This window comes from Coenobita brevimanus, chromosome 110 (genome assembly GCF_032717465.1).
Source record: "Coenobita brevimanus isolate Jiangsu-jjx chromosome 110, ASM3271746v2, whole genome shotgun sequence".
NCBI lineage: Eukaryota > Metazoa > Arthropoda > Malacostraca > Decapoda > Coenobitidae > Coenobita > Coenobita brevimanus.
Genome location: NC_137063.1, coordinates 3,492,760 through 3,518,864, shown reverse-complemented (window position 1 = coordinate 3,518,864; position 26,105 = coordinate 3,492,760). Strand labels below are relative to the sequence as shown.

The following is a 26,105-nucleotide window of genomic DNA, read 5'->3' as shown; positions in this document are numbered from 1 at the left end:
AAACATTGCAATCCTTGGTGTTCCACTCTAGTTGAAAAATGGCACTAGCAAGTTCAAAATAAACATCTGCATAAATAACTGTATGTTGATAAACTTTGCACTTTAAATACCGAAGTATTCTGACACATAAAACTGTAAAGAATCTCCCTTTTATCAATAAGGCAACTTTGTGCTTGTAAAAGTTTTCAATTCCTGCTTAAAAAGGAAACTTAAAAAGCCTGAAATTGAAAGGCTTAGGCATTTGCATATTAAAATATGAATGTAAACAGAAATTATGTACAAGAAACGGAGCACACTAACAGTGAAGCATAGAAAAACTTATCTACAGCTACGTCTTTGGTCATGCATCCCTTCCCTTTCCCTGAATAAATCTTTGGTAATATTATTAAAGCTACTGAATATCACAGTAAGGTCATTTAAATTACTTAATATCACAGATTATTATCACAGAACTGAAACGTATCTATCACAGACTTTTTTAACCCCTTAACCGCGGGGCAACATTGGGTCTGGTTAGTACTTGGATGGGTGACCGCCTGGGAACACCAGATGCTGTTGGCATCCCTACGTGTCAAGTGGGGTTGGTGGAGGATTAGTGCCCCTCCCTGTAAAAACAATTAACTCTAAGCCCTTGGCCACCCCGTTTGGGATACATGGCGTCTGGCAATGGATGAATGAATGAAACCGCGGGGCATCACTTTCGTGACGCTTGGGAGCAAGGGATCATACCGTGGGGCGTCACTTTTGTGATTCTGTGTTATTTTGAATTCGCCCAGGCTTTCAAGTGGTGGCTTGTATCATCTATCAGTACTGCCAATGTCCAACACTAGTCAGCACTCCTAATCTCATCTGTACTCCCATCTATTGTTGATAATTTAGCCATTTCTCCCCGTTCTTGACTCCCCTCCCTACCTCCCCTCCATTACCCTCTCCTCTCGCCTGCCCGGCCATGCTGAGCTAAGTAAATCTTCCCTGGAATTTTCCACTGATTTCATCCATTGAAATAAGCCCTATGCCCTATTCTTATACCAAATAATATATACAAAAAAGAAATAAGGTAAGTGATAGTGCCATACACCTGGAATTGGCTTAATTATCACCTGACAACACCTCACGTGCACTCATTCGCTAATTTTCGCTGTTTATTTCCCCTTGAAATATGCCGTATAATCTATTCTTGTAATAAAAATATATATAAGGAGGGAAGGGAGAAGCGAAAGTGATATTTACATTCAAATGGAACTAATTTATTATGTATAGTCTAGATTTCCTGCCAATCATTTCATAGCGTATATATTAGCAGCTGTCACCAGGCTGAGATTAGCAGCACTGCACTTCCCCTAGGCAGGCCACCACACATTGTATTCAGTTTACTGTCGTCTTTCAAGGTGAAAGCACGTCGGATTCGCGCCTGTCAAATTCCGCCCCTTTTTAGCCCGATGCAAAGGGCTCTGTGACCTCTACCCCCTACTAAACCTCGTGTGGAAAAAGGTAAAGGGATAAGTGAGTGGTGTGGAACGTGAACTGGCTAATTTGTCAATGAAAATGATAGAGAGTGACAACGATCTTTCTGGTGAGTAAAACAGTGCAAGTGGAAATGTAAATAATGTGTAAACAGCAAGTGAAAGCAATGAATGTAAATATAACTGAACAGTGGAAAATAGTTTTATAAGTTACTGCAAGTGACAGTGCATAAAAGTGTAAGTAAAATAGAAATGTAATAATGTAAATAAAATAAAGAATGTGAATAGAAATGTAAATAAGTAGTAATATAAGAATACGAGTATATATACTAGGAGTAATGAAAGTGAAAGTGAAAGTAATGAAAATGAAAGTGACAGCTTCGCTCTCTATGCTAGTATACACGAGAAAGTGAATGCCTGGAGTGAAAATAAACTACTAGTACTGAAAGAAACTTATAGATAAATATTATAAAGTAGTAATATAAGAATACGAGTATATATACTAGGAGTAATGAAAGTGAAAGTGAATGTGAAAGTAATGAAAATGAAAGTGACAGCTTCGCTCTCTACGCTAGTATACACGAGAAAGTGAATGCCTAGAGTGAAAATAAACTACTAGTACTGAAAGAAACTTATAGATAAATATTGTATATATAAATAAGTGTAATAAAGTACTGTACTACAAATATAAAGTGTGAGTGTGTTTATAAATAATAAATGACAGCTCCGCCTCAGAATACCATCAGGGAACCAGCACAGGAGGAAAGCTCGTATGTGCTCGTAATTTACATTGCTTTCACAGTGGGTTTTTTTTTGGAGTATGGATTCCAAACAACTTGAAATTCATAGAATAGTGTTTGTAGTTATATCAGGCAGTGGTAACAATATTACGGAGTGTCGGGACGTGTAAAGTGGAGACTTCGTTACCCAACTTCAGAAGTCTCCACAAGTCCTACAGTAGTCGACGAAGGCTCAACAAACATCCCAGGGAAAAGATGAAGGTATGTGCCATACGCATATGTAATTATAATATTCTAGGACTAATAATTGATTTTTGGCAAATATTTTTAAAAAGTCAGTCGGAACGTGAATATCCCCGCATGAGGTGCACGGACCGCCTCCGACATGCCCGCGCTTAAGGGGTTAAAGACAATCTACTTGATCTAAATTTGAAATACTGTACTGTTTAAGGTTTAGAACTAGCCAAGAAATCAGACAGCTACTGGCAAGTTATTATTTGTCCCTACTTGTGGTAACCTACTCTACATACATATTTTTTCAACCTATATCATCTTCACCTTTGAGTGCTCTCCTTCCCATGGAATTTCTTTCATCTACCATCTTTCCCTGAGTGTGTGTGTGTGTGTGTGTATGTGTGTGTTCACACAAGAGTTACAGCTGAGCTGACCTAAGCATTGGTAGTGGGAACCCTGGACAAGAGGTACCGCTGCAAGAATTTTTCCGAGACGTTACCTGTCCTCATCGCCTCATCTTCGCCCTCCCGCTGCCTCCCCCGCTGCCTCCACCACCCCTGCCACTGTGTCGGCCTTTGGACTTATCACGTTGCTTCCGCCTCCCTCCACTGCTGCCACCACCACTTCTGTGAGATCTGCCTGACTTTCCACCTTCCCACGAAGTTTTAGCAGGACCCAGGCGAAGATAGACAGACAGACGTTGTGAATTATTTCCATCATCATCTGTCCAGGATTGATATGGAGAATGTTGAGATAGCTTCACGGAGGAAAAAGGATAGTCTTATGGTGCTGTCACAGATGCTCTCTCTCTCACTCTCTCTCTCGACAAATATTTCCCACTGAGATGCAGCAATGCACTGTCGATTGTCAACACTCACAGCAGGCAGAACCTGCATGAAAACCACTGCTCAATATGGTATTACTGTACATGAAAGTCACATCACTGTCCATCCAATAAAAAATGATCTAGTCTATCACACAATGTACCATTTGTGTATTTCTTTGTTACATAGCATGAGGCCCTGTCATGTCCATGGATTTGACTCCAAGAGGTGAGTACAGGTTTTTCTATCATGTAAAGCCATCATGAGGAACAAGCTCGTCATCCCCTTAAGATGCACCAGATTTGAAGGTAACTCACCCACCTAGTTACTACACATCAAAGGGATAATACAATATGAAGGAGGCTGGGTTTTCTTTTTTTCTATTTCATTCATCATCCAATCCCCTCTGTCCAAACCTTCATTCATCATCTTTCTGAACCTCGATCTTTCTTTTCCTATAATATCTACACAGGGTAAAATCTACATACACTCTTTAACAGCCCCATTTCCACTGTTGACACTCTTAAGACTTTTCAGACTCATGCCAAAGTCTGTCATCCATACATATATGCAGGCACTAACACAACTTCACACAATTGTCTTGCAGCCACTGTAACTTAAAGTAACTTCGTGACTATTAAAAAATCTGTTGCTACCAAACCAACTATCTATCACTCAATCCATTTTTGTTCCATTAGAAGCAGCGAGGTCTGAAGTTGAACTTAACAGTCCTGACATTTAAGGCAAGGGTGCCCAGCCACTCAATGTAATAAACTAACCCATCATCTGGATGTAATCCCCTAATGGGCCACATCCAGCTGGAGTTCCTCAACCTACTAGATCACAAGGCATCCTTTTACTCAGTCTTCCCCCCCCCCCCCAACCTGCATATATCCACCTTGAATGGATTTGACATGTGCAGCAACCAAAACTGTGATCCCAATCCATCTTGCATTAATACTGTCCCAATTTGTGCAGGCTAAGCATGGCTGAAAACTCTGGAGATCTCCAAAACCTTCGATGCAAGACTAATTATTGCCCTTTTCTCTAACATCTATAACAAATTACTACCTATATTTAAGAAATAACACTAAGCCAATGACCGTAAAACATTTACAGATAATGATGATAAAATGAGAGAGAGAGACAGAGAGAGAGAGAGAGAGAGAGAGACTCCCTAGCCAATATACATGGTGTCCAGATTTTGAGAAAGGCCATAACTTTGTGAAAGGATGGACGAGGGTCCAAATCTCACCTGTTATGGAGGTATAATTACTAATGGACATTAAAGGTCAAAATGATCTCCCTCTTAATTCTTCCATAAGGTTATCTAAAACTGTACCTCCATAATGGCTGAGATTACTCTTATGTTGATATAACATTTTTTTTACCAAGAATTCACTCTTCTGTTATTTCCCATAGTTATGACCTTTCCTCCCAGGATATCCCTGAATCAGAAATAGGATACAGAGAGCATGTAATTGGGAAAATTATCAAACATCCAAGTTCATCATTCAAGCCTTCAAATTCTTCATTCCATGACCCACAGAAAAACTGTTTGATTAAAAATTTATCTAATACATTAAGAATACCTGTTCTTACTGACCCACAAAGTAGCGTATATCTTTGCTGCTAATTCAGGTAATGTGTAAGAAGTTAGGCAAGGACTGTTGTAATCAGTTATGGATCGTAATTTATGAAAAAAAGCGTGTTACTTTAAAAGTGTCAACTTCTGAAGTGTGGTGAGTTGCATACCAATGGGCAGAGGTAAGTGTAGTGTGCTGCATAACAATGGGCAGAGGTAAGTGTGGTGTGTTGCATACCAATGGGCAGAGGTAAGTGTGGTGAGTTGCATACCAATGGGCAGAGGTAAGTGTGGTGTGTCGCATACCAATGGACAGAGGTAAGTGTGGTGTGTTGCATATCAATGGGCAGAGCTAAGTGTGGTGAGTTGCATACCAATGGGCAGAGGTAAGTATGGTGTGCTGCATACCAATGGGCAAAGATAAGTGTGGTGTGTTGCATACCAATGGGCAGAGGAAAGTATGGTGTGCTGCATACCAATGGGCAGAGGTAAGTATGGTGTGCTGCATACCAATGGGCAAAGATAAGTGTGGTGTGTTGCATACCAATGGGCAGAGGAAAGTATGGTGTGCTGCATACCAATGGGCTGAGGTAAGTTTGGTGTGCTGCATACCAATGGGTAAAGGTGAATACTGACCATGAGAGTCCAGGGTATTGCCTGAGGTCACTTGCCGGTCCTCTCCTGTCCCTACAGTCACCAGCAGTGGGTTTCCGTCTGGTAATGAACACCACTGTTAGCTGCTCTGTTCTATGCTCTGAACACCATGTACAGTATTACACCAAACCTACCATCCCTCTTTTCTCCATAAGTAAACAGTTCTCACACTTCTTTTTTACATGACTGGATGGTTCACAGAGTATGTTCTGTAAACTGCACATTGGTTTAGTGTTACATAAAATATAACCATACTGTTTACAAATATAACGTTTATTGCAAGGATAAAAAAATTCGGCTTAATTTGGACCTGAAGAGGGTCCATGTCTATTTGAAACTGTAGTATCCTCACAATCAGCTCAACTTCTGTATGTATGTATAATTCATGTAATCACCATCATCATCATCATCCCAAATCTCTTTTACACAAGCAAGGATAGGGTGTGGTAGAATTCAGTGAGCAAGAATAAAAGATGGAGAACTAATCAACAACATACCCAATTAAATGTGAGAGACTCATTCACATACAGTTCAAACACTCCAAAATCCTGACTTTATCTTAAAGGTGATTAATCAACAAGAGTCAACCTAACAAATTTTCTGCCACCAAGTAGAAACAGGGGAGTTAAATATCTGTCACACACTGCTCCATACTAAATTATTCCAACCAACTTGATCCACAATCAGTTCCCTAGCCTCAACTACCTCCATACCTCCCATCCCTACACACTCATTTACCATATCTATCCACATTCTTCTTGGCCTACAATACCTCCTTCCACAGTCAAACCCAGATACACCCTTTTTACCATCCTATTTACACCCATTACCTCCAATTGACCATAAAATCTTATTACACTATTGTCAACTTTCATGTCCACAGGCCTACTTACTTCACATCTTTAATGTATCAAATTATTCCTTATCATATCCACTCTCTGCACTCCAAACACATTCTTGAATAACCCACTTCCACGGCTCTCACACGACTTCCATTTTCAAGCCACACCAAACTTTCGTATTATATGTTAGTAAGGACACTAAAATTCCTTCATGCAAGCCTCTCCCTGCTGTCACATTCATACCATTGTTCCATGTCAAGGCCATCAAGGCACCACCCACTTCCTTCCCTCCTGTGCTACTCTACTTGAACTTCCTTTGTACGCTTATCTCTCTTCTCCATCACTGCAACAACAGTATTAAATTCAAGGTTAAATATTTTCTTTTCAACATAATCGCTCCACCAAAAAGAATCCTCTGTTAATCATATCTGTTTATCTATCTTGCCAAATGCCTAAATCTTGTAAGGGGTGACCACCAATAAAATGTTTCCACACTGCCCTGTCCTCTGTCATCTGACTGCCCTCCCTTCAATTCACACCCCTCTCTCTCATGTATCTCCCCACTCCATCCTATCATATGTCTCTCCACTGCATCCCTCCATCTCATCCTTGGTCTCTCTCTCCTCCTCTCCCCCTCTACCTCACTCATATACACTCTTCCAGTCATTTTCTCATTCTCCATCCTCTCCACATGGTCAAACCATCTCAAAGTATTTTTCTTAACATTTTTTATTGTATCCACATCAACACCACAACACTCTTTCCATCCTCTTTGTTTGTCTCTCTATGGAACTCCACGTTCATCTCAAAGAACTCAGTTCCTCTGTACTTACTATTCAATACGGTGTAATTTCAATAGTTTGAACCTCAAAATTTGAGAAACATCTAAAGTTCAAATAACATAATTTATGAAATCACTATCATTTTCATTTCCCAAAAGTAGCACTCAAATTAAAATTACCACATAAACAAACTTCGTTGGTATGCTCCACAGGAACGGATTTTTCATGTTACCTATCAGTCTTTCGCAGGTTACTTGTCATGCCTCAGAGATTGCCATAGATACAGGGCATTTTTTAAATTTTACCTGTAAAATACATAATGACTTACTTATATCACATATACCATCCCCCAACAAAGTTACCACTAAGAGCAAAACTACATACTATATCATACATACCTTCTTAATGATAAAGTTAACACCAAGAGCAAAACTTTTTGCCAAACTCTCCAAATACATGTCTTACTTCTGATATAGTTTTACATACTTTACTGACAGGTTAGGTCTTGATAATTTCAACTGATTAAATTAAGGGGAAGAGCTATGATAGGACAGGTTAGAAATGGTTAAATCATGATAGACTGGGTTTAGTAAGTTAGGACTTACACTGGGATTTGACTTGATAGGCGGTTGGGGCTCTCTAGGTTAAGTGGCAATCATAGGTGGTTATAATCAGGGTGGTCTGCAGGGCTTTAACTTCCAGTTAGGATAGGTCAGGTTAGGCTAGGTCACTAGGTTTCCTATAATCTAAATGTTTGATGAACTATGCGTCCTGTCAGCAAGATCATCGATAATCAAAGTGTCTAATTGGTTCCAGGCTGCAATCAGCGAAGTGACAGCTTCCTTAAATACCCAAAAATACATACAGGTATATTTCATTGTTCCTCTACAATTTTTGTAGTCTAAAATAATCAGTATCTGTTGAATACTGTACTAAAGTTATCCTGGAACTTTCCTGAAGATCATAACATTGTAAGGCGACAGATGCAATTGCCATGCCTGTGTGACAAAGTTTTTCCCAAACTTCTAAAACTGACTGGTGCTGACTGACCTTACTAACATATGTCTGGTCACCCACAATAAACATTTCTTTTTCTCCTTGTGGTCAAGAAACTCTTAATTCTGTGATTTACATAACTTATTTCACTTCAATTACAATTAAGATTTTGAAAGTGTTCTAGTTATCCTAATTACTACCATGCTGTGAAGAAAGTATGGTACATAACATAACAATCCTGCAAGCAGGCAGTGTGTACACTTGTCCTGTAACAGTTACAGAGTTAGAAACACAATCATATACAGCATAAAAATGTCATACTATTCTGAAGTAATATATGTATGGAAACTAACTGTGTTTGCTCGTTCTCAGAGATGGTAATGGTGTTGGAAACACGACCATACATGATAGATTTTGAAGTTCCGTGAAGAAAGTACTACCGTAATACTGCAACTGTCCCTTATACGCCACTATTGTCAGATGTCATTAGTTTACTACTTTTTACTCGTATTTAACAACATAACTGATGGTAGGAAGCAGCCTATTTTTCTTTTTTCTTTCAGACAATTTGTGCCAATGCTGAAGCACTGCATAACTGATATATGAGTAAATTATAATGTAGCTTCACAGTAAATATGAAACTCTAACATCTTTTTACACACACACACACACACACACACTACTTGCTGGCTCAGTGGTAACGCTCTCGGCTAGCATCTACTAAGACAAGGGTTCACGCCTTGCTTGGGATGCGAAAAGTTTCACTGACGAAGCGGGTGCGTACTGTCCCCCTAGAGAAAGGGAATGGGTGTGTGTGTGTGTGTGTGTGTGTGTGTGTGTGTGTGTGTGTGTGTGTGTGTGTGTGTGTGAAGGTCAAGGCTTTGCCTTTATATCGGACCATATGAGCTCTCAGCTCTCTTCTGGGAGTACATTTCAAAGAAGAAGCACTTAAAAAAAAAAAAAAAAAAAAAAAAAAAAAAAAAAAAAATGTCTGGAGATAATGACGATGAAATTATGATCAAAACTGAAAGGAAAGAGCCACAGAAAAAAAGGCCAGGGAATTGAAACAGGAAATAAATACTGATTATAATGGTTAAGAAAAAAATCAAGAGAGTATGGAGATTAGGACACTATCAAAAGGGTGAGAAGAAGCCATTTAAGATATAATTCAATTTGACCACAGCTGCTGAAGAAGTAATAAGATCCACATGGAGATTGAAGGATACCGCAAGATTCAGAGGGATAGTTGTAAGAAAGGACCTAAACCAGCAATAAAGAGAGAACCAGCAATAATGAGAGAAAATAGGAAACTTCATAGCACAAACAAAGAAGAAAAATGATGAAAGAATAGACAATGAATTATAAGTTATTTCTGGAGAGTGATAAGATATAAATGTAAAGTGATATATTGGTGAGGACAGAAAAAATAAAATAAAATAAAAAAGGATATATTAGAGGTGTGGGAAGCAAAGTAAAAGTAGGGGAGAGCAGTACCATCCATCCATCCATCATCCAATCCTATGTTGCCCCATGAGGAGTGGTGGAGCTCAGGGTTAGGCAAATAGGTCCTGACATTTAAGATGAGAGAGTGACCAGCCTTTCATCCCTGAGTCGTATTATTTGAGCAATAAACCCCAACCATCCACTGGATATAAACCTACACAGGCTCAATCCGATTGGGGCGCCTCAATTACCCACTAAACCACTAGGCATCATAATCTGGTTATATGGTAAATGTCCAGTGCTGTAATTTGGTTTGTCACTCAGTGTAGAGTCACCCATAAGCAGAAGGAAGAGGAAAGAATGAAGGAAAGAAAGACAGAAGAGGGAATGTAAAGTCACCCGTAGGCAGAAGGAAGAGGAAAGAATGAAAGAAAGAAAGACAGATGAGGGAGGAAGGAAGAGAGGAAACGGCAGACACCCGAGAGCAGCACTACATCGAGTGAGGCAGTACAGTACCATATTCGCTATTTATAGTAATGTAGACAGATTAATCTCCAGGAAATCAGAGTTAAAAGAGTATATTGTATAACCATGGAAAAACCAGCAGTCGTATGTTTAAGTGAACACATCTATTTAAAGACATAAAACTAGAGGTGTTGGACTGGATATGGAGAAAACACTGAAAAGGCAGATCTGGTCAAGGAGTTTTAATACTGTAATAAGATAGCAATTTAAAGGCAAGTGAGGTGGAAAGGAGCAACAACAAGGCAGAAGCCTTAATAATAGAAATACAAAATGATTAGAGAAGAAAGATGGATATAGGAGTGGCTTATATGCCACCTCAAACAAGAATATGGAATGATGTGTATATGAGGATATGGAATACTTGCACAAAGGTGAAACTGACTAGACCTAATGCAGACTTTAATTGCAAAGAGGTAATTGGAGGAAGGTGCAGGTAATGATACAAGCACATAAGGTCAGAAAGTACATGAACTGGTAACAGATGATTTGCTGGTTCAGAACATCAAGGAGAACACGAATGAAAGGTGGTGATGAACCATCTGGGTTAGATCTTGTGTTTACCAAAGATTAAAATGAAGTCCAAAATACAATGTACTATTGTCCCTTTGGAGGGAGTGATCATTTAATAAAAAAACTTGAAGTCATGAGCTAGGAGAAGAAAGAGAGGAAAAAACACGTGGAAGATAAGTATAATTACAGCAATGCTGATTTCGTGGCACTGAGCAATTATTTCAAGGAAAATAATTGGAGAGAATTTCAAGAAGCTACAGATGTGCAAAATAAACACTCATTTTAAGCATATATATAATGTAGGTATCAGAGAGAGACAGGATTCCAGGGACTTGAATGATGAGTGAATGGAAGCACGGCCCACTGGATTGGGCAAACATGGGCTGTCTGGATGCTGCTACTCCTCACCCTGCCCTAGGGTGGGAAAGGAGGTCCAGATGATGATGATGATATAATGTAGATGTTATTATAATAAATTCATCTGCAAACATGGAATAAAACATAAAATGATAAAGAAATGGTTCAATGACAAATGTAGAATAGCAATGGAGAAAAGAAGTAAAGCACAGAACACAGCAAGAAAAGATATAAGCACATTTGCATGGGAGAGATACTAGAGATAAAGAAATTATTATGTGGAAGGTATTAAGAATATATGGAGTGGAGGGGAAATTGTTGAGTGCTGTGAAGAGTATGTACGAAGGAGCTAGGGCTATGGTGCGAGTGGATGGTGAGCTGAGTGAGTTCTTTGATCTCAATGTGGGACTGAAACAGGGTTGTGTGATGTCCCCATGGCTGTTTAATATATACATGGATGGGGTTGTAAAGGAGAAGCAAGGTAGGGCAGTGGATATGGGGGTGGCTCTGATGAATGAGGGTGAGATTTGGAAGATTCCAGTGTTGCTGTTTGCTGATGATACAGTATTGCTGAGTGAAGATGAATGGGAGTTGCAAGGTTTGGTGAATGAATTTGGGACAGTGTGTAGGAGGAGGAATCTGAAAGTTAATGTAAACAAGAGTAAAGTTATGGTGTTTGAGAGGAATGAAGTCACAGAATGTACAGTAAGGTTGGATGGTGAGGATATGGAGAATGTGAGTGCATTCAAGTACTTGGGTAGTGTGATGAGTAAGGATGGAACTTTAGGGGATGAAGTGCATGAAAGGGTACAGCAGGGAAGGAAGGTTGTTGGTTCACTGAAAGCAGTGATTAGGAATAGGGAGGTGAGTATGGAAGTTAAGAAGTCACTGCATGATAGTATTGTGATCCCTACCCTGACGTATGGAAGCGAGGCATGGACCCTGCAAGAGGGGAACAAGTCAAGAGTGAGAGCAGTAGAAATGAGTTACTTGAGAGGAGCATGTGGAGTGACACTGAGGGACAGGTTGACGAATGAAGAAGTGAAGGAACGTTGTGGGGTGGATGTGGATGTGGTTGAGAAGATTAATAGAAATACACTGAAGTGGTTCGGACATATGGAGAGAATGGAGAATGAAAGACTGACTAAGAGGGTATATGTAGGTGAGGTGGAGGGAGGGAGAGGGAGGGGTAGACCGAGGATGAGGTGGAGGGATGGAGTTGAGAGGTATATGAGGGAGGGGGGGGGTGAGTTGGGGGGAGGGTAGTCAAATGGTGGGTGACAGAGCGACTTGGAGGCGTTTTGTCTGCGGCCACCCTTTGCGGGATTAGGGCGTCGGGCTATAGATAGATAAATAGATTATGTGAATATTAGAAGACAAGAAGCAACCAATTACTGCATGAGAAAAACATAGGGGATACAAGTGCCCACGGGCCCTTCGGACCCCTCGCACTTGCTCCTGCAGAGGTCCCTCACGCTGCTATATTTTAGTTATACAGTAGAAGTCCGATTTTTCGGCATCTATGGGACCAGGCAAGTGCCGAAATATCAAAATTGCCGAATTATCGAAAACCCTACCCACTCAGTACCTTATATGTTTCAGTGAACACTATCATCATTACTCATATCATTACAAATGTGTTTGGAGAGAGTACTGTATACTGTCTGATACTGTACAATACTGTAATGAATACAGCACTATACATGAATATGAAAAATAAAGAAATTAGTGAACATACTGTACAGGTAACTCGCACGGAACACGATCTCACGGAACGCGCTCGCAATTATACACGGTAAGGGCTGGGATACATATAAGACAACGTAAGATTAAAAAACCATTATGAAAACTACAAATTAACGCAGGAGAGGCCTTTGAAAGATCAAATCCTCGAACGTCACCGCAGCGCGCGGTTTGTTTTGATTACGTGATGATCTAGGCGGGAAATTATTCAGTGAGTGAGACATTCCCGAGTACAGTAGAACAGTATTTGTAAGTTAAATATTTACAGTACTGTACTGTTCTGGTAAGTTTATGTGGAACTTAAAGTACTATTAAATAACGTTAAAGCAAGAAATAAAGTCTTATAACCAGTTTACCTGATAGGCGTCAGAATATTGCCTTTTTTATTTGTTCGTTTTTTCCACAGTACTGTACAGTATGTGTAAGTTAAATATTTACTGTTCTCGTATGTACTGTACTTGTAGGCACTTAAATAAAGTTAAATCATTAAATAAAGCCTTGTAACCAGTTAACCCGAATTATATGATTGCCCATGATCGGCGTCGGAATATTGCCTTGTTGTTTGTTCGTTAAACTCTTACTGTACTGTTTTTCTACAGTGCAAACTGTATTTGTAAGTTAAATATTTACTGTTCTGGTATGTACTTGTAAGCAATTAAAGCATTAAATAAAGCCTTGTAACCAGTTAACCTGATTTATATGATTACCCATGATCGGCGTCGGAATATTGCCTTTTTTGTTTGTTTGTTAAAGACTTATAATAAGAGAAAAATACATTTTTGTCTTGGTATCTTTACCTATTTGCTCAGGTTTGCTGTAATGGTTTGGATCATTCGATGCAATGCAACTTGTAGAAAACTGTGAAAACTTTCGGGAAGGGAACGAAAATCTGGGACATGAGACTGACCTTGACTTCACTCTCTCATGTATCATCTGTCAGTTCACCACCTGCTATCGTGATGAGTGGATGTACGATTTTTTCGCTCGTGGCCATGCCTAACCACACATTGTTACACCCATTATCTCGACCCAGACAGAAAATACAATCTTTTTCCTCCCTTGCAAAACACAAACAACCACCCTGTTTACGAGACAGCAATATATATTGCGAAAATAACAAGGTAAAATGATAAAGATGAACGTAAAATGATAAAGATGAACATGTTATGACGGAAGGAGTACGTTTTCCCCGTCTGTAAACGTATTTATTTCTGCTCTGTATCTGTATTCGTAATAATTAGACTTATTGTTGGTTCTGAAACTGCATTACGATTCTATTTTTAGCCATTCTCGTGGTGTGGGAGCTGGAAGTTGTGACACAACTTCCTTATTGCTAATCGGACTGACCCTCCACTTTATTCTCCCGTGGCAGAGTCTAGCCTTGGAGGACGTGCAGTTTTCTCATTTAGGACTGAAAATTCAACTCTTTCGCTTCCTTTTCCAAGCATGGGTACAACGATAACGTAAAAAATAACTCGAAACTACCATAAACATATATCAAAAAGGTGAAAATGTATTCATAACATTTTTTTTTTCCAGCCATTCCTAACAGTACTAAAATCATTCAATATCACAGTACTGCATTTCTAAGTTAAATATGTACTGTTCTGGTATGTACTTGTAAGTTAAAGCACTGGTACCAGTTAACCTGATTTATATGATTACCTATGATCGGCGTCGGAATGTTTCCTTGTGTTTACGTACAGTATTTGTGTGTTGAAGTTTTGCTGTGGAGTACTGTATTTGTGAGTTATAACATTAAATAAACCTTCTAACCACTTAAAGTGCTTTCTAGTGATTACCAGTGACAGATAACAGCAAAACAACACATTTGGGGGGTCTAGGGAGCAAAATACGGAGTAGTTTAAATATACACGATTTCGCACCTAACGCTGCACCGTAGGAACGAAACCCACGTGTTCCGTGCGAGTTACCTGTATATAAATGTAATGGTACAGTAGGCCTACAAGTTCACATGCACTTACCTAAACTTATAGTAGGTTCCTTATTTGCATATGTACAATAGAAGGGGTTGATTAGAGTCTGCTACTGCTGGAAGAAGTCCCCAGCACACTCGAATAGTAATTTCAGAGGTATTTCGGTACGAAGTTCACAAAGCACACAGAAGAATCAAGAGAAGTCGGCAGCAGCACGGCAACAACTCGGAAGAATGGCGGAAGAATGGCGAAACAGATTCTCTTTCCCATGCTAGACTCACTACATGTTTGTCCTCTCTTTATGCTATAGGAGAAAGAGCTAGCCTCTGAGCTTCATGGCAGTGGTAGACTCGTTCCATCACTTTCACTATCTCACTCACTAAGGCGGGTAAAGGCGGGTAGCTAGCTGGCGAGCCTCATGGAGAATTTCAAGACTGACGAAAAAAATCGGAGAATCCGCCGAACGATCGGAGATTTTCGTAAATGGGACTATTTCTCAAAACTGCCGAAATGTCAGATTTGCTGGGGAATTGGATGCCGAAATATTGGACTTTTACTGTACCTGTGAGCAAAAAATTCTACGGAGATCCTGTGCCAAGCGCCTGGAGCAGTGTTTCTGGGTCAAAATGTGATCACTCATTAAATATAGTAAAGTTTTTCAATCATGATGGGATCAAGCTTTTTCACATCAGCGAATTTTTTGCGATTTTTGTGCCAATTTTGGTGCAATTTGAATGTATGGTTTCGGCTGCCCAAAACACACACACACACGGCTAGTGTTATAGTATATTAGAAGTGTGGAAGTGATCCAAAATTATTTTACTGACATATAAATAGTAAAATGAAAAGAAAAACACAGATTGAATGACAAAAGTTGGAAAATCATGAACACAAGGAGGACATGTCTGAGACTATGAATGAAAAATTCCAGTTACTGTAAAGGAAAAGAATTTTCTGAGACCTGAAATAAATCAGAACATGACAATATGATAATTCTGACAGAACTTGAAGCTAAGGAGCTGCTGGAGCTAATGAAAAATGTGAATGCAAGAAAAGCCATGAGGCCAGATAATATATCTGGTCGGCTAAGAAGGGAATTTGCAAACCAGTAAGTTAACTCAATACTGAGATAATAAGATTTTCTTTAAAAGAGGGAGATCTGATGAAAGACTGGAAGACAGCAAAATATAGTAGCAATATATAAGAATGGAAACAGACAAGATCCATTAAACAACAGACTAGTGATGGTCTGAAAATTTGTCTTTGCATTTGCAAACATTTGCATATTTTTTCGATATTCACATTCACATTTGCATTACATGTGAGTAGTTTGCAAACATTAAAAATGTAATAAAGAGTGAAAAGCATGAGTTGAAAAAGTGTTCTAGGCTAGTGTTGCCAACCAGCACCTGTGCTTAGCTAGCTTGGGCTGCCTGCTGCATCATGCAGTGTTGCCATTTTCCCAGAACAGTCTGGATTTCTCCAGATTTTTTGGTTAATGACAGATTTTCAGAATTTCTCATTAAAAAGTGGATAATCTCCAGATTTTTTGCTTGTAACTAGAAAAAGTACTCTAAATCTCAGGAACTTCTGAGAGAGAGAGAGAGAGAGAGAGAGAGAGAGAGAGCAATGCCTGTCTGACATTATCTGTTTTGGGTCCATTCAAAGTTCATCCAGGATGCATCTGATATCCTGGGGAGATGCATGTAAGAGTTGGGTCCTCATCCTGCATCCTGGTAACATAGAAAATTGATAGAAATTTGTTCACCCAATTTTTGTGGCTGAAACTGTTGCAGTGAAATTAATTCATACAAAAAAATATGAATAACTCATGTTTCTATGTCAACAAACAGAATATTCTCATTTGCATTTGTATTTGCAAATATTAAAAATTCCTATTCCTATTCGCTAATGTTGAAAAACATACATTCAGACCATCACTACTATAGACCAATGCCACTCACTAGCATCACTTGTAAATTGTATGAAAAAATCATCAGGAAAAGATGGGTTGCATACTTAGAGGACAATTAGGTAACTGCCTCAAGAAACTTTGGTTTTAGAGAAGGCACTTCAAGTGGCACAAATTTATTGAGTTTTTATGACAGAGTTGTCAATGTGCTGTAGGAGAGAGATGGGTGGGTAAGTTGCATCTATTTGGATTTCAGGGGGGGATTTAACCAGCCGCGTGCCGGCTATTTTTAGCCCTATGAGTCACCCCAGTGCCAGTCATTTTTCTACCCTTTTTTTTGGGCTAAAATGATAGATTTTGATGTGGAAACAACGAATTTCGCCATTAAAATGCTCACCGAGGCTTGGAAATGGGTTTAATTGAGTCCTGCATTCTCGTGTACAGGTATAGCCACTCTCTCACGCTCACCACGTCCATGAGAGCAAGCTGCTTTCTATGTAAGGTATACTCAGGTATTTATGCTGGGAAGGTATAGCAATGTTCAGTACACTTTTCTGATTACTTATTACTTCAGCATCTATCACAATTTGTGTGTCTTTCTCGCTGTGAATGCATTATCTTACACTTACTTGAAGATAGGTACAGCCTGACTTCATTACGTACAGTCCTGGCACTTACAAGAAGGTATTTACAACTTGATTTCACTATACAGTCCTAACAGTTACAAGAAAATATTTACAACTTACACTTACATGAAAATATTTACAAAATGCCTTCACTATGTACAGTACTGGGTGAGGGACACAGGCAGAGTGAGGCAGAGCGAGTGTGAGGGGGGAAGTGAGTGAGTGTATGGCCTTGACAGCCTGGGGGACGGTAGAGGAACAGTTACCATACATGCCTGCCGATTTTTATCCTTGAATCTTGAAAAATGCGGTCACAGTGAATATTTTTATTTTAAACCATTTTAAAATGGCACTGGCACTGGCCGCGGAATTATGTCAGACCGTTTTAAAACGGCACTGGCATGCGGCGGGTTAACTGAGTACCACGTAAGAGGTTGATCTGGAAATTTAGAGATACTGGTGGTAGAGAGGGTGATTTATTGAGATGGATCAGAAGTTACTTACTAGCAAACAAATGAGAACTATGATTAGAGATAAGTTTTCATCATGGAATGGAGTAATAAGTGGTGTGCCCTAGGGAGCAGTTTTGGCATCCATAATGTTCCTAATATGGGTAAATGATATGCCAAATGAAGTTTAATCATATATGAATATTTTTGCTAATGATACAAAAATTATTAAAGAAACTGTAGATGAAACAAGCAGTGGGGAGCTGCAAGATGACCTGGATCAACTATACAGATGAAGCAAGGAATGGAAGACTGAATTTAATGTAGCAAGTGTCATGTGACTAAGATAGATGTAAGCATGAGCAGACCATCTGGAACTATAAAATGGGGATGAAACATGTTACCATGATAACACATGAAGGATTTGGGTCTAATAACTGAATAGAGATTACCACCAAAAAAGGCATGAAAATAAGATAACCAGCAAAGAAATTTAATAATATGAGTGAAGATATGTTAAGTAAACTGATAATGACAATGGTAATATCTACAGTAGATTACAATAAGCTGCAGTTGTGTGATCTCTCCAATTTAAAAAATAAAACAATATAAAAAAATATATAAAATAATTAGAGAAAGCACACAGACAGGCTACCAACATCAGGCCGATAGCTAGACTTATCGAATGGGGTGGGGGGTGGGGGGGGTCTGCTCAATCTGGACTTGTACAGCTGCCGGCTGGTCAGAGGTCTGCTGAATACTTGATATGGGTGTCTGGGTGTATGAACAGGCGACGCTGAGAAGCAGCACAAAACTTATGAACAAATGAGAGACTCTTTTTGCACTGATATAAAGAAACAGACCACGAGAAAGTGAACCGTTAGGCAGGTGGAGGAGGGGGGTCATCCGACCCTCTCGACCCCCTTGGCTTCGGGTCTGAAGACGATACCAAACTTGAGAGAACTACAGTATGGAGAGAGGTTACAAAGGTTGAAATTACCTATGTTGCATGAGAAAAGAGGAGACAGTAATGATGTGTAAGTGTACACATGGTACTGAAAACTTTTTATAGAGATGAATATATCAAACGGAATGATGGAAGAACAAGAGGACATACAGCAGACCCTCGCTCTAATGAATTAATTGGGGGGAAGCTAGGTTCGTTAAAGCCGATAGTTTGTTCTATCCGAGAGTTCCCCCCACTCCTTCAGGTGGGAATTCAAGCAGGTTTGAAAATAAATGAGTATAGTATCATATTCTAAAAAAGTATAATATCATATTTAAACTAACCTGGCCCAAAATTTCACCATTCTGCAGCTTATTTCACATCCTTGTCTTTGCACTTCTCCATGCTAATACAGCATTACAATAATCTATTATTACAACTCAGCAATCACCACAGGAAGAGGGAAATTTCAGGCCAGGTTGCAGTAAAAAGGGTAGGAATCATGTATTGCACCCCATTTAACAACAATTGTTTGTTATTGTCGAAGAATGTTCAGTGAAGTTTGAGGCGCTCATTATATACTAAAGCTGCCGGGTGCTTGGGTGATGCAAGGAAATGGTTTTCCACACATAAGTACAGCTACATGGAACTAATTACATGAAATGGTGTTAAGTGTTAAGAACATCCATAACTTCAAGGAAAACTTGGATAGTTGTAATGCTGGAGACAGGACAATATGAGTACAGAAATCAAATCCTGTAAAATACAAACAGGTGAATACAAATAGGTGCATGCACATGCACATGTGCAAGTGTGTGCGTGTGTGCACAGGTGCACACACACACACAAACTTGTAATGTATCATTATGTGGGACTTCAATATTTCTACTAGATTAACAATGCCAACTTGTATAAGTGTGTTATTATAAAACAGATTACAGCCAGAGGTAATTATTCACTTTGTTGCTTGGGTATGCAAGTCATACATAAAATGAGGTGGCAGTAGTGTGTGAGAAACAGCACCCTTTGTTGACACTAAGAACATCATTGGGTGGTAAACAAAGGTCAGCTGATCGCCTGCTAGCTGACACAAGGCACGGCAGTAAGAGATATTCATACAGTATATAAATTTTTACTTTAAACTGATAACTGATTGCAAAATTATTTTCCTTTACAACTTACTGGTGGAACTAAATATGAATACAACCGACATTTAGGAACCAAAGTGGGCATACAGAAGGTAAGATAAGTGATGGCGAAAAATACTTCATGGTTAACAGCAGGTGTTATACAGGTGCTGTACTGACAATTATCATTAGCTTGAGCTTATTGCAGAATAATGATAATGGCCATGTTATAAAAACACTGGATAATAGGATCACTGCAGATGGTTGATTCGCCCGTACTACACAGCTTTTATCAAAGATACAGTACTGTATATCTAAACTACGAGAATAAAATTAGGAAAGCCAAGTAACAAACTATCTAAAGTTTGAATTTCTGAAAAGTTCAAACAGTGTGTGGACACAAGCACTTCAAATTTTGGAGCCTAAACTGTACACTTATTTTTTGATTACCTGACAGGCAAAACTCCCAAAGTATGAATCTTCCATCACCAATCACATATGAATCTGTATTGAAAACACATACTGACAATCGGAAGAAAAGGGACTAACCGTGCTTCTTCCTACTGGCGTCTTGTTCTCGGGTATTTCCACTGGCTGCCGCGGGTCTGTACGTCTCCATGTCCTCCCGTCGCCTTCGTTTCTCCTCCCTGCCTCCACTTGGCTCCACTCTGCCTGTATCTCCACGCCCCGTTTCTGTCCTGCCTCCACCTCCTCGGCCACTGTCGGATCTGTTTCCCTCTCCTCGTCCACTGTCAGTTCTATTTCCCTCTCTTCGGCCGCTGTCTGCTCTGCTTCCCTCTCCTCGGCCACCATCTGATCTACCTCCCTCTCCTCGACCACTATCTGTTCTGCTTCCCTCTCCTCGGCCACTGACTGATCTGCTTCCCTCTCCTCGACTACTCTCTGATCTGCTTCCCTCTCCTCGGCCGCTGTCTGCTCTGCTTCCCTCTCTTCGGCCACTCTCTGTTCTGTCTCCTCGGCTAACATTTGATCTGCTTCCCTCTCCTCTACCTGACTGTCTTTCGCCTTCTCGTCTGTCTCTGTCTGATTCTGATCTGCTCATTCCACCCCTGCTCACATCTGCCTTACTGCGATCACGTCTGTCATGCGAGGAGTCACTGGTTTTACGTTTCAACATGTGGCGCAGGTCTGTTGAATCCATGTCACCCCGCCTCCCTCCTGAGAACACAATATAGTAAAATATTATACTGGAAGGGTAAAATACAATTCTCCACAATGCTGAAATATGTGCAAAACAGCAAGTCTGAGATTATTAATACTGAGATGATATATTCAATAAGCAAACACTTTTCAGTACCTTGTAAGGTTGAAAACTTCCATATACTGTAATTATCAATCAATAAAAGTTATTCTAAATTAAAAAGAATAAATTTATATGTAATATACAGCTTGTCTGAAACATATAAGACTACAACCAAGACTTTGGTAATGATACTCCTTTATGTACTACATAGTACAAATTTTCCTGAATCAATCGTTGTCTGTTATATTAATGCTGTTAATGTCAAGCATTAAGAACATTAACAATATCTTAAAATCATTTAAACATGTTTTTCAGATGAATTACCCATTACATCTACCCTCATCATAAACCTCCACATGACATTTCTCATAAACCTATTCATCTGTTTACCTATCCTTCAGTGTTACTTTCTGAGCAGACTATTGTGCCATGATTTTAATAACATAAGTTTTCACCATTGCCTTACCTCCTGACTTGTGTTCCTCAAGCAACATCCAAGTTAATTCCTGCATTGTACATCGCACTCTCTTGTAATGCTTTAATGCTTCTTCTCTTTCTTTGTATTTTCCTGTTACTAATTTCAGTGTCCAATATACCTTCTCTGCTCCCTGCTACTTTCAATTAACTCTCAAGGCTGTCATCATGTTCACTACAATGCCTAGGTTCGGTTCAAGTACCCTCACTTTCCCTACTCCCATACCCTATAAGAGACTAGTTCACACATTAAACTTCCCTCTACAAGACCTACAACAGAGGGCAGAGCAGAGCACAATGCATGATAAACTGAGGCTCATGGGATGCAAGTATTGTGTATTACATACGGTAGTCTTCGTATCATCAGTAGGCATTTCATTTTGAAGAAGAAGATAGGGAACAGTAATTTTACAATATTTTTGCTGCTTTTAAGCTACTGTACTTATCATAAGGCATCTGATCAACTGACTACAGTCAAGATACAATTAAGAACTGGTAAAAGAGCAAATGAAATTACTATGCTTGCAATGCCTTGGATGACTGCAGTAAAATTACATGAAATGAAGTTCTTGGGTAGTTAGGCATTCCATTTTCCTTCATCATCATCATCTGGACCTCCATTCCCACCTTCAGGCAGAGTGAGGAGTAGCTATGTCCAGACAGCCCAAATCAGCCCAATCCAATAAGCCACACTTCCATTCATTCACCATTCAAGCCTCCGGAATCCTGGCTCTATCTGATACACCTAAAACATTCAACACGTACTGTAGCTTCACATAAACATATCCAATAGCGTCAATCCAGATGCTGTCACATTAAAAAGGGGTGCCAAATCCCCGATCATGCACTTCACCTCACAATATTCATCCAGCCAGTTCGATCTCCTGTCAGTCCCCTAGCCCCACCGACTTCCAAACCTCTCTTCCTCATGCAATCATCCACCATATCTCTCCACCTTCTCCTTGGCCTACCTAGCCTCCTCCCACCTTCAAATTCACTCAGATATACCTTTTTCACTATTCTATTGTTATCCATTCTCTCCACATGACCATACCACCTCAGCACACTCTCCAATTCTGATGTCCAAAGACTTCCTCACTCCACATCTTTCATGAATCACATTACTGTGTTTCATATCGGATCCACTCCCTGCACTCCACATACATTCCTCTGCAGTCCCATCTCCACTGCTCTCACTCTTGACTTTCCATTTTCATCCCACACCATAGTCTCACATCCATATGTTAAAGTTGGCACTAACACTCCTTCATGCAAGCCTTGCACAGCTGCAACACTCAAGCCTCTGTTTCTTATCAAGGCCTTCATTGCACCGGCTACCTTCCTTCCTTGTGTCACTCCACCTTCCACTTCTTCTGCACATTTTCCTCTCTTTTCTATCACTGTACCAAGGTATTTGAACTCTCTCACCAATACCAGTCTCTCCATTCACTATAACATTACACTGGGAGTCACCTTCTCTCTTAATAACCATCACTTTACTCTTTTCTACATTTACTCTCAAGGCATGACGCTCACAGACATCAGCAAAACTCTGCACTTGTCTACCAAGTTCTTGTCCGGTACTTGCAAGTAGTACTGCATCATCAGCATACAACAAATTTGGGATATTCCATCCAACACCATTCATTACCAACGCCATCCCCCTCTCCATTACTCGTGTTTTTACTTTTCTCATCACCCTATCCATATATATATATTGAACAACCATGGGGACATTGCACAACCTTGTCGCACGCCCACAATGATCGTGAACCATTCACTTGGATGCCCATTAACTCTTACACATGCTTCACTACCATCATAAAAACTCTTGACGGCACCTAGCAGCTTACATCTACACTGTACATGCGCAAAACCTTACACAATCCTTCTCTGTCAACTTTGTTGTATGCTTTTTCCAGGTCCATGAAAGCCATAAACACCTTATGGTCCTTCTCACTCCTACAGCCACCCTGTTCATCACTCACTAGGACTTCTGATATGTCTCATACTTTCTCTATAATAATTCTTCCATATACGTTCCCTACCACACTCAATAAACTACTGCCACGATAATTCTTGCACTCACTTTGCTCACCTTTATTTTTGTACAGGGGTACAATCACAGCCTTTTTCCACTCTCCTGGCACAGTTTCACTCATCCTTGCCTTCTTTCATATCTCCAACAAGCACCTCATTCAGCTCTCTCCAGTACACTTTATCATCTCTGCATACATCTCATCAACCCCAGCTGCTTTCATATTTTCAGAAGCTTCACAGCACTCTTCACCTGTGCAAGGGTCAAGTTTCCTGGCACTGCATTCCTTCTCTGCACACCCCCAAAACCAATCATGTTTACAATGACTCTGCTCTCTCTATTCCCATTCATCAGGGTTTCAAAATATTCTTTCCATCTGGTCCTTACTTCAACTCCATGGGTTAATAATCTACCACCTGCATCCTTCACACTTTCATATTTCTTTCCGCTTTCACTTCTACATTTCCGCATGTCTTTCCAGAATAAATTCCTATTTTCATAGCAGTTTGCATTCATTTTCTTCCTAGATCATCATTTACCTCCTCCTTTTTCCTCTTCACTAGTCTCTTTACATGCGTCTCGCATTCACTGAAACCCTGTCCTATAACCACTCTAGTCACTTCTTCCTCTTTTCCTCCACTGCTATCTTACCCTCTTCATCCTGCTATGCTGTACCTTTCTTCTTTGTTGTTACTCTTGCCACACCACATACCGCTTTAACATTCCTAACTAAGCAATCCCTATGTGCATTCCACAGGCTGTCCAGATCCATTTCATTCCAATTCACTTATTCTAAATCCTCCCCTATTTTGGTCCTGTATTCATCTGCCATTTCTTTGATCCTCAGCTTCTCAACTACCACTCCAGCATTGACCTCTCTACGAGCACATAATCAGGCTCCTTTCAACATGATTCCCATTCCCTCTATACCATGTATATTCATGTGCATCTTTGTGTTTGAAATACGAGGAACAAATGCACAACCTCCTTTCCTGACACATATCCTTCAGTCACTTCCCATTATCATTTACTCCAGGTACTCCATTACAACCCATTATTTTATCCTCAGGACCAGTGCCTACTCTTCCATTCATATCACCCATTACGATCACTTTATAGCTCCTGGGCATTTCTCCCACTGCTTCATCCAGCTCATCCCAAACCCTGCCTTTCTCTCTCTCACTCTTGTCCTCACACGGTGCATATGCTACAATCACCGCCACCTTCACCTTCTAAAACTTGAACTTGACATGTATGCACCTCAAGCAGACACATTTGTAATCTCTCATTCCACTCTGTCACACCTCATCCATCAACAAAGCAACTCCTTCCTTGCCCATTCATGCCCAATCTTACCCATTTCACACCCTCCCACTCCTCCACTTCACACCCTTTCATCTTAGTTTCACACAATGTCATCACGACATATCTCGCACTCTTGAACACATTCACTACTTCCACCCTCTTGCTCTCCTCAATCACATCTCTTACATTCCACAAGGCCATGTGAATCAGCCTTGGCTGGGACCCTGAGCAAGTATTGGGTCCTTCAAAGCTCTCTGAAACAATTGCCATGATTAAGTGATTTTAGATGGGGTAATCTGGGGGACACTTAACCCAGTCAAAACCCCTGGTTATATGGTTACCACCCAGTGTAGTAAATGGTTTCCTGGGTACACAAAACCATTGGCTTGTCACTCAGTGCAGAGACCATAAGGCATCCCTGCACTGAGTGAGTGGATGATGGGTGCCCCATTCACTAAAAGATGAAATAACTATAAGAATGTGTTACGATATACAAAAAATGCAACTTGGGTTCATTCACAATCTAAGATGCACATAATGCACCCTTGCTGTTACCCGCTCCAGCTGTATGGCCCGCCAAAACAAGAGAAAATTAACCTCATTTACCCGCATTGTCTCTCTGCTGTCACAAAGTAATCATAAATCAACCACAATCAGGCCCCTCTGATTTACAGTTCACCCTTGACACTTCACTTCCTATCTGTCATAGAACACTGACAGCAAGTCAATCCTCCTTAAATAATTTACTTGCTGTTCTATACACACACACTTCTTGCCCTCCTGAATGTTTAGACCTCTGTGATTTAGAACATCACTCATTGTATTTTCAACCCTGTGGTTTACATGACAACCTCAACCTATTCCATAAATGAGCCATATATCCTGGCTTTGAATGAACTGGCTGTCTGGACGTTGCTACTCCTCACCCAGCCCCAGGGTGGGAAAGGAGGTCCGAATGATGATGATGATGAATGAACTGGCTACTTCCAAGAATATGCATCTGTTTCTGCCCATATGTTTGATAAGCTAAATGAAATACGGCCTGCTTACCTTTGAAATACGTTTCATAACACGCACAGTACATCTGCGTCTCGTGTGATTATCATCACTTTCCTCTAGCAGTGTTAACTTTTAAATTTTTGACAAGTATTTCCCTACTACTCTCTGCACTTTAATTCCTCATCAAATGACAGCTGCCATATCCACAAACAGTTACACATACACCTTCCATATAACACATCCTTTCTCCTAAATCACTATCACCTTCATTCTCCTCTCTGGCACCCCAATCACATATTGTACGCAATAAACAGTCAAAGCAAAATTATA

At 40.0% G+C, this 26,105-nt stretch overlaps 1 protein-coding gene across 1 annotated transcript in view; it reads right to left on the bottom strand.

Annotated features, from left to right (window-relative positions):
* Nucleotides 1-2,691: 2,691 nt before the first annotated feature.
* LOC145417408 (uncharacterized) overlaps nucleotides 2,692-26,105 on the bottom strand; it is a 49,605-nt gene continuing 26,191 nt past the window's right edge. Inside the window, exons 4-6 of the mRNA XM_080286087.1 lie at nucleotides 20,245-20,874; nucleotides 5,483-5,560; nucleotides 2,692-3,160 (exon numbers count right to left, since the gene is read on the bottom strand). Of these exons, the coding sequence (XP_080142213.1) occupies nucleotides 2,943-3,160; nucleotides 5,483-5,560; nucleotides 20,245-20,874 (926 nt within the window). The 3' untranslated portion in view covers nucleotides 2,692-2,942. The remainder of the gene's footprint in view (nucleotides 3,161-5,482; nucleotides 5,561-20,244; nucleotides 20,875-26,105) is intronic.